Source organism: Melopsittacus undulatus, chromosome 9, assembly GCF_012275295.1.
Source record: "Melopsittacus undulatus isolate bMelUnd1 chromosome 9, bMelUnd1.mat.Z, whole genome shotgun sequence".
In the NCBI taxonomy this organism is placed as follows: Eukaryota; Metazoa; Chordata; class Aves; order Psittaciformes; family Psittaculidae; genus Melopsittacus; species Melopsittacus undulatus.
In genome coordinates this window covers 31,189,714-31,199,853 of record NC_047535.1, presented here as the reverse complement: position 1 = coordinate 31,199,853, position 10,140 = coordinate 31,189,714, and the positions used below count along the sequence as shown (strand labels likewise).

General features: G+C 37.7%; 1 protein-coding gene across 1 annotated transcript in view; it reads left to right on the top strand.

Annotated features, from left to right (window-relative positions):
* Positions 1-719: 719 nt before the first annotated feature.
* The window catches only part of MDFIC2 (MyoD family inhibitor domain containing 2), a 45,575-nt gene continuing 36,154 nt past the window's right edge, over positions 720-10,140 (top strand). The window contains exon 1 of the mRNA XM_031049283.1: positions 720-807. Coding sequence (XP_030905143.1) covers positions 720-807 — 88 coding nt within the window. The remainder of the gene's footprint in view (positions 808-10,140) is intronic.

The following is a 10,140-nucleotide window of genomic DNA, read 5'->3' as shown; positions in this document are numbered from 1 at the left end:
TCTGATCCCTGCTGCTTTCACCCCCGGTTGGGAGATACAGGTAAAAATAGAGAAATGCTTTAGCTAACCGGATTCAGTGAAAATATAAAGCAGTTGGAAGAAGCCTGGACAGCCTAATCTTATTCTTAGCAGGCAATGGGAGTAAACCACAATGTACGAGCTGATAGCTATTGTATACATAATACCCTCAGGTACTGTAACTTGCATGTGATTCTTTGCATTACAGCAAATAAATTGTCACAAGTGGCAGTAAAGATATCTTTTTTTTTGATACACTTTGTTCAAGTTATCTTTATAAATATTTATCTTTATATAATTATGCCTCTCTGGCAGGAGGCTTTACAGCACCTTTGAACCACAACAAACAGCAGCCTGGATGCCTATTTTTAACCAGACTGAATCTATGTGTTGTATGTACATTTATTACCAGCATGCTATAAGCATATCAGTCATTCATTTCATAATATAAATTATAGTTACATTACAAAAGAATCTGTCTGCAAACAGCAACATTGTAATATTGATAAAGCATTTAGGAATAGAACATAAATTTAACTACTCAGATATTACTTAGTATCAATAATCTGCAGGAAAAAGTGTGTCTATATAAGTAAGCACAATTTATAATAGCTGAAACCTAAAGAGAGAACATACATATTTCTTCGTCAGAAACTTTCTTTAAAACAACTTGTCATCCCAAATTCTTTTCTCCCCCATAGATGTCAGAAGCCAATACAGACAAGGTAAAAATCAAACCAGCAGAAAGTTTTGAACATGATAAGCAAAATATTTCTTGGCTGAAGAAAGGTAAGTTGCATTCCTTGGTTATTAGTTATTGGTTTGTGTTCAGAGATATTTCTCATTTATTAAAAATTCTTATTTCAAGAAAAAGGCTTATAAGAATACCTTATAAGCTTAAATATGGCCAGGAATTCCTACCACACAAATTCCATAACTTGACTTCTACGAAACATGCATGTACATTTGCTTACGGTGCAGGAAGGCCTAAATGACCAAATTTTAAAGTAATGTGAAGATCATTTTTCTGATATCCTTGCATTCCTGGGAAAGTTTTATTTGACCTGAACTATAAATCACTAGAAAGTATGGACCATCTTAATTTTGATGGAAAGTTTTATTAACTCAAATTACTACTGACTTGAATTATTTGTTTGATTTTCTCAGACACAAAGATCAGTCCTGAATCTTTGCATTTGGTAGTGTATTATCCTAGAATAAAACAGCATCCATCAGCTGTCAGCAGTTTATGAAATACAGACCCTCAGAAGTAGAGAAGTTCTAGAAAACAGGCATAGAGTCTTAAAGGCTGAAAAATGACAGGTATTAAGTAACTCATTTGCACCAAAATACTGGTATTTCAAACATTACATTCTATTTATTAAAATACTTTAGAAGAGAAAAGCATATGATTACAAGGGTTTTCTTTTTGCATACCCCTGAACACATAAAGAGGGAAGGTTCTTAAATATACCTCTCTCTGAAAAAAATCATTTAATGAGTTAGTACACAGATTATTGCGCCTTCATGTTTGCTGGTCATAGCAGAGTCACTTTACTGTATTTCATACACACACAAAAGAACAACACAAATTAGAGTCTTAAAGAACAAACTTCCAAGATGCACATGATGAAAATTAAGTATCTGTGATTAAATGTAAATTATATTTTTTAATGAGAACAGCTATATTCTAATCCTAACAAAAGTATTTTGGGAAGATTCAACAAGTGACCTCATATTATGAAAGCATTCAGTAGCGGGGTATTGCAAAAGAGGCTCATTTATAGCCACTATTACGTCATCTGTAAAATGTGCATCACTATTTTAAGCTCATGTAGTTAATAGTACGTTAAATCTTTTAGTTGCAAGAGAGTTTGCAATAAAGCAGATCTAAATTAATGTCTCTGCTTTGCAGTCTTCATTGTTTATGCAGCATTTCCGCAGAATGAAAATCACGCTCAGGCTGGCTGGCCAACACGCAGACTTTGTTTGGCCGACCACCCAAAATCCTCTGCTTGCAAGGTGTCAGCTAACCTCAGTAAGAATTCTGCAAGCCAATGATTTGCAGTTTGAGTATTACAGAGGGTGATACAACTAAGTGAGATCCAGGTTTGATCCTGCAGTATAGCATTGCACTTTAGCTTGCAAACAGCAAACACGTAACTGAATTGAATCTTTATCCCATCAGAAGAGAGTCTAGACAAGAGATTTGTGCCTTAGAAAATGGGCATAAAGGTATGGAGAATTTTAGCTGGTCCACATCTCTGAGCAGGATAAGACCAACGAGATGGGCCCTCAGATCCCCATATAGTCATTTACCCCCTGGTCCAGACCTACTCCAGTAGCCAAGTGGCATCTCTCACACATGTAAGTTCCTGAGTTCATCTCAGTTAGTGATGCTAATCAATCCACAATGTTTTCTTTCTCCCCTTCCTGAGGAGAGACACCATCCAGAGTTTCTAGATCATTAGCAATGTTATGATTGTTTTCTTCTTGAAGCAGCCATAATTTCTTTTAGAAAGAGCCAAACATTGTCTGTTGGCATCTCTTCTCTCTAAAGTGCCACAGAGCAGAATTGGGCCTTGAAGGTTTAGTACAGCAGTTGAGTCAATAAATAGCTGTATGTGTCTCATAAGTATATTTTCCTTGAGATAAGAATATTGACATTGTTTTATCATATATTGAAGTTTGCTTTTAAAAAAATTTGTTATTGTTTCTTTGCTTGAAGCACTTCTGTGGTACACAGTGGATTTTTAGAATATGGTGAACCAAATTGTCTGGAACAGAAGCTTAACTTCTATGTTTAAATATTTTAAAAATACCTCATGTATAGATTTCAGGCATTCCAATAAACAACGAATTGTGGAGAACAGACTTGTACTGTTTCCATCAGGCACAGTAAGAAGACTGTATGTTCTTTTAGCATCCAGTGTTAAAGAAAAGTTATTTTTATTCATGGTTTTGTATTGATTATTTGTTCCTTCTAAAAGAAACAACGATGAACCACATAGTATCAGAAATAAACAAAAAATATAGACGAGGCTGTGGCTTTAGTACCTTTCCTAGACTTCATTTTTTTAACTAATGCATTGCTAAGTAATAGGTCAACTCAATAGTGCAATGGGTCAACATCAAAATAACTTGCCTATTACTCTTTTGTTGGTTTTCAATGGTAGAAGCTGTTTAATCGTAGCAGGGAGAGACGATTTTAATCTGGCTGCCAGTTATTTATCTTTTGGAAGAAGATGTTTTTCTTCTGTCTTGAAGCCTCTAAAAGCACAAAGCAAAGCTTCATTCTGAGGGAAAATTTTTTCCACTAGGCAAAACAGAAAACAAACCAGCCTTGTGATAAGTATTACAGAAAAACTTGAGGCTGTGTATATAGGATTGTATCTTACTGTATCAGCAGGAAAAGCATAAGTGGTCCTACTCATGCCTCTACCTCTCAGTAAGTCATTTGCACCCACTGCTGCTCTCCCCTACTCCACCAAGAGTGCACCAGAAGACTGAGTGTTAAAGGAAAAGGGGAAAAAATAATGTTGCATAAGCCAGTACAGCCTTGGAGAGGAAAATCTACATAATCATGGCCCTAGACTGTGTATTTTTTTTAAATGAGCAACAACATATTTGCCTTCTCCTTTTATTTCTTGTATATTCCAGAAACCTCTTTTTTTGGTGAAGGGCCTGAGTTCCTCCACAGCACCTAGCAGATTGTTGAACTATAATGAGACAAATGAAATGTAAACAGGGAAGCAGACTAGTAAATGTGTGCTCCAGGTTTGCTAGACTTTAAGTCCTGAACATCTCTGTACCTCCTAAGGCACTTTGCACTTAAGCCTAGGTGTGGACAACACGAGAGATACCCGGTGTTGAGTGCGTGAACGAGGATGGTAAATCATCACGGACCTATCCCAAGATATGACAAGGTGAAGGATATACCAGCAATCTTTTCTGATAGTATAGCAGGTTTCTCAGTACTATTATCTCTAAAGATCATACAATAGAAGAGAAAATACATGTTTGGAGGGTATGCATCAGACCATCACATGCAAATGAACCAGAACTGGTATGAACCAGCATTAGGAAAAGGTAGTTCTGTTTTTATGACCTTAGCATTGATGAGAACCAACTCAAGGGAAGCCAGGGACATAAGAGTAAAGCCAGACAATGACTCCTATTTTGTGTAGGAGTGGAGCCAGATATCTCAGCTTGTTTCTTCCCATGGGAAAGAGCTTGTCTTTGGAGATGGGATGCAGTTTTGGATGGAGATAGACAGTTCCCCATGCCAATGTTTACAAAACATTTTGCAAAGAAATTAACCTTGCAGATGATGATGCAGAATCTTCATTTCTGCCCTAAAAAACTAAAGCAGGAATCCTCAGCACACACACTTTCCCCACTTATATACCTTTTGCTCACATATACTTTGTCATTTATGTCATTTTGTGTATAAAATACGAATATGCGTGTATAAGTAAAGAACTTAAGTAATAAAACATAAGTAAAAAAAGAAATGTCCTCTGCATGGGCCTGTGTCCCCACTTGTTTCATGTACTTGCAAGATGTGCAAAAGCAGACCATCACACCCCAAACAAGAAATATCTCTCCAGGCTCCTAATCAAGCACAAATGTTAAGAGGGTCCTGTGAAATCTGGAAGCTACACGAGTCAACCCTTTAGAAATGCAGAACCCTGGGATGAGTAACACTCCCAGGGACTGACTCAGGGATGCTCCCACCTTACACAGCCCAGCTACCAGCACAAAGCTGCCTCTTCCACATGGACCAGGGCCTCTTTCCACCATGGTGGTGATTTAGTGCCAGATTAGCAGCCATCTGGAGGGAAGAGAGGTCAAAGCAGAGCTAAATTCACACCAGCCTCAGCATGTGGCTTTTGGAGTTCCTTACAAACGAATCTCTTGGTATCTCTTGATGATTACAGCCATATGGATATGTGGGAGCAGGCAGGAGCTTATCTGACTGACATAAAGCTGTAAAAGGTGACACTGATTTTGCACAGGGACCAGCAGTGGTCTGTTCACTATTTCTGCATTGACTGCAAAAGAAAATGTGTGAGGGCCTAACACTGCCCTCCTACGGCTTCATCCAAAACTGGCCACAGCAGCCCAGGGACTGCAGGACCAAGTTGCACAGAAATGAAATTTCATTTCAGGATATTTTCACACAAAGCCCTCCTGTTTTATGCCGCCCAGCTGTGTACACAAATGCCCTCCATATATAACTTCCAGTGAAAAGTTAATGAAATGGCTTCCTTGCTCTCCTGCCAAAAATATAACTGAAATTCTAATCTCAAGACTTTCTTCAAAATAGCCCCTTTCTGCACTAAGATTCACATAAATCAGAAACATTTTTTGTCTAAAATAAGCCTGTTTTCATTGTCTTGAAAACAGTAAAAAGTCTAGCCCCAATTTCTTTAATCCCCTGCTCTAGCCAGCAGATTTTCGCTGTAGGGTGAAATTCAGCCCTGTATTGAAGGTCAGTACAAGGTCGGCACTTAAACCATAAAATAGGGCTTAAGTGGTAAATAGAACCTGTGTTCAGGATTATATTTCTCTCCTTAAAAGGGCTTCAGTTCATATGAAAAGGAAAATCTACTCATATCATGGACCTGGCCATAGTAACATTATTAGCATTACTCAAATAATATCTCATTCCAGAAGTAATTCTGTTGGGTGAGGTTGTGCCACATTTCTTAGTGGTACCTCCCAGAAATTCAATACAGGGTGCTATTCCTAACTGTACCATACCAAAACATTCCACAGATTGGTTCTTCAGTTATATTCTCAGGGGTAATTTCAAAACCTATACTTCAGCACTCAGAAATGCCTTTTCCCCAATACGCCCTTCTCACTGGTTACCCAGGGGCTTTAAGATACTTTTACAAGTAGTAATAAAACAGGAAGGACATAATGCCATGAGGCTGGTTTTGAGGGAGAGTTGTCCTGGAGACATGCAGGGCATTTCCCAATTTTCACAACCTGACAGGTTTTTACCTGGTTTGCAGGTGCGGGTGTAAAAGTACAAAGCTTGTACTTTTCCTGAGATTATTCTCAAGAGAGAGTTCTGATCCAGCTTTCAGCCCTGCATTAAGGGAGCTAAATGCCATTTTTAGAATTTCTTTCTAAAAACTCAGAAGGCACTGAATGCAGTTTTACATACACGTTTGGACACTTGCTTCCTGAATTTTGCTGACTTGGGTCCAGAAGCTTTTTTCACTCTGTTTTTCCAGCCTGAATTAAGTCATTGGATTGAAATGCTTTATAGAAGACTGATAACAAAGAAATACCTCTCAGTTTCATGTAACAGAAAATGCCAAAATGCTTATAAGATGAATGATGAAATCCAAGCAGACTGCTTCCAGATAAGAACACCACACATACATACAAAAAGAAATGCATTCAAAAACTGATGACAAGGATCCCAGGGGGCTCAAATTCCTGGAAGATGCCCTGTCAGCTTCAGGACTATGACCAAATGAATTAATCAAGACAACCCTTCCTTTAAGTTGTAAACCAGCAGATTTAAAGACTCTCTTCCAATGCAGAGGGAGTATATGAAATCTGCAATGGTCCCAGCTCACCACTCCTAATTATAGTTTTATAAGCTGAGTGGTCCTTGATCTTTGAACTGGAGGGCCCTTGGAGATATAAGACTTTGAATACTGCCACAAAAGTGGAATGGATGTACAGTAAAGACAGTCGTACTTCCCTGGGTGATAGGGTTAAGTTTAAAGCTATACTTCTCTGCTAGATATTGACTGTAAAAATTTAAGTGAAGGTTTATTTAGCTTTGATTGCCTTAAGTAAATTTGTTCCGCAAAGGAAGAAGAAAGTCTATTTCATTCAACTGCCAATGCTGGGGAAGACCTGAAGATATTGTTTCATTCACCCCTGGAAGTTTTCCAGACCAATTCTATTCTTTACTGTAGTTGGGCAAAAATTCAGAAATTTGCCCTCAGTTGCATCAGTAGAGAAAAGATGGAACAGCAATATAGACAATCATTAGTAGCTGACTTTCACAGCAATAGACATATTAGAACAGAACATACATATCCAAGGGTTTCCATAGGTCTTCCTACTTATGATGGCAGACTGAGGTGCACAGAAAATAATTAGCTTAAGGGTCAGTATCAAAGCAGTGATTAATTCCATTAAGACTTAATTAACAGAGCTGCATTGGCTTGCAAAAGGTTTTATTTGTCCCGTTATGCTTAAGAGAGATACCTGTAATCATCTTAGGGCATCAATGAGGCAGGAGGAATGAAACAACATGCCTTATTTTAACTTCATTTCATAGAGGGAAGGGTCAAATGCCAAACTGGTCTCCTAGATCTGGCAACACAAGCCAGAAAGTTGCCTGTACTGAAGAGAATTAAGTTACCTGGATGGTAAAGAAAATTCAGTACTAAAAAAGCTATAAGTATTTCAGAAGCTTCATAGTTTTTAGTGTTTGTGTGTATAACTGCTCCCCATTAAGGCTGTTGTTTGCTTTAAATTCCAACATATGCATTCCTTTCTCAAGGTGGTTTACCTGTCTTCAAGGTGTAAATGAAGCCCAACACTGGTTTCTTTAGTGAACTTTACCCTGCATTTCTGGAAGCCTAAAAAAATTAGTTATTTGTATTCTGTCTAATCTGGAGTAGAAATGAAAATGTCCTCAGCATTATAAGCAGCTTCTTCTGGAGGGAGACAGAAAAATGTTTGAATCTAATTTTGTATTAGATATTTAAAAACTATGAAAAAATAGACATTAAAAATCCATTAATGAGAATTTAGTTCATTTATAAAATTTAATTCCTTGATAGGAATCCCACCAAGACCATTGCTGTGCAGGCCTGGTTTACCCTGAGCTTGAAGGGAGGATAAGGATGGGTGTGAGCAGTTCAGTGCCATTTTCATGACATCTTCAGAAGGTGTTTTATAGGCCTGTAAGATTATATATACACTATCAGTGTATAGAGACAGACTGACAGTCATAGAGGTGTGAGAAAGCCCTTACTATTGAAGGGGTTCAATTAAGTATTTAGATTAAGGATAATTAAATTATTAAAAAATAGGCCTCCCCTCATCTCATTGAATATTTGCCATCAATCTCAAAAATTCAACTACTTTTAAGTACTCAAAACAAAATGCAGAGGGATGGGCTAAATCCTGGCCATGCTGGTTGTCTATTGCTGATGGAATATATTACAGGAAGAGTTGAGAAGACCAAAAGTGAAATTAGTTTTAGTATTCACTGTTAGCTGAGATTCAAAGGAATAATTTTTCCATCTATTTTTTAAATAACTATTTAGAATTCAATCCAAATGGGAAGATACTTAGACATTAGGAGTGACTACCCTAAATGTCTAATAGTAAAATACTGGATATAAACTTATCAGCTTAGTGATTATTAAGTAGTTCTTGTGACTTCATATCTGGGCTGGGAGCAAATTGTTGCATGAAAAGACTCCAATTCACACCTTTCAGAAGGAAACTCTCAACCCCAGCTATCAGATACTCTATGTAATATTGTGGCTTGGAGATTCCTAAGTGCCTGTGTGTGGACTACTTAAAGCTCGTTGCTCCAGAGAGAAAAAAAGCACAGTACAACCCAGCAGGCAGGACACCTGCATGAAGGGCAGGAAATAGGCTCTAGTTTCCGCTAGAGATTCAACTATCCAGTAAAAGGTAGAAACCCTTTGACAAGTGGTCTCAACACACTGCTGAGAGCAGCCAGTGAGGGATTTGAGCCTGGACTATGCTCAATCCACCAGCTGCTCAAACCAGCAGCTATCTCGTGCATAGGCAGGAAAAGACCAGAACATCTCCTGCTCTGCCTCAGGAGCAGCTGGTGGAGGTCCCCAGTGCAAGTGGGAAAGCCAGAAGTACATTAGGGTGGTCCCTTCTCCCTGTTTCTTCTAGCAGTTTTCTCACTTAAATTCCTCCTGTTTCCTCATGTCTTCCATGAGGTTATTGCTCCCAGTAACCCAAACCTCTGCATGGACTATACAGAAAATTGGATCTGGGAGTCTGGTGCCTGTTGGGCAGAAGGGCATATGCAAAAATTAGGTGCTGAAGCCCTCAATGTCACAAGAGTTTCTTGATAGTTCTTACTACAACTGAGATTCATCTTTTTGATGAGAATTGCACAAGGCCTCTTTACCATCTAAGCAACACTTAAGTGTTGCAGAGATCTTTGCTATCTCCCTAAACTAAATTAATTTTTATTTTATAGGAGTCACACAATCTCTTAAGGTCTCTTAATTATATAGTCTCATTCTAATTTCAGTCTTTAATCTGAATAAACACGTTAGAAAAACACCGACACGATTAACTTAATCATAAATTTAGATGGATTGTTTATTATCTGTCTATTTAATGTGCTTCTGATTGTAGCAGTTAAACATGGTATTTTCTTCTCTCACACATAAATGAATATACACAGCACCAAAATATGTGCAGGAAAAAATTCTTCCTGAAAATGTCAGTAGGCTCCAGAGATAGAGAAATAGATGCACTGCTGACTGTTGTGCTCTGCAGAAAAATACAAACATTGCCATCATAGTGTTGAGACATCCTAGAACTGATTACTGACAAATTATGTTCTTGTTGCTGAAATATGTTTGCATTCAGTATTGAAAGAAAGAAAATGTTATTGCAGCAGAGATGCAGATAGGAACACAATTTGGCTATACCACTGCACCTGTAATTTAAAGGCAGAAGTATATATTTTGAGTAAATAAGATCACTTGAATGTTTTGAATATAGGTCAAATCAATATCTTCCTACTGAAGTAAACTCATCAGACAGCAGATTTACAGAGAAGAGTTTTCATCTGTGTGATTGTAAAAATAGTTGTCTTTAAAAAGGAGTTAAGCCCTTCTAATACCTAATTGTCTGTTTTGATACATGACCATGGCAACTAACATGTCAAGATGCTATCATGTATCCATAAATACTTGGATGCCAAAATTAGAGTTGGATTATGATTTTTCCTGTTTCCACAGCATGTTGAAAATAAATATAATTTCAGGCATGCATTCAGTTAGATTAGTGATTATTTACTCAGACTTCTCTCTTTCATTAGACTATTTTTTTTTCAATGGCCATATATTATGGCAC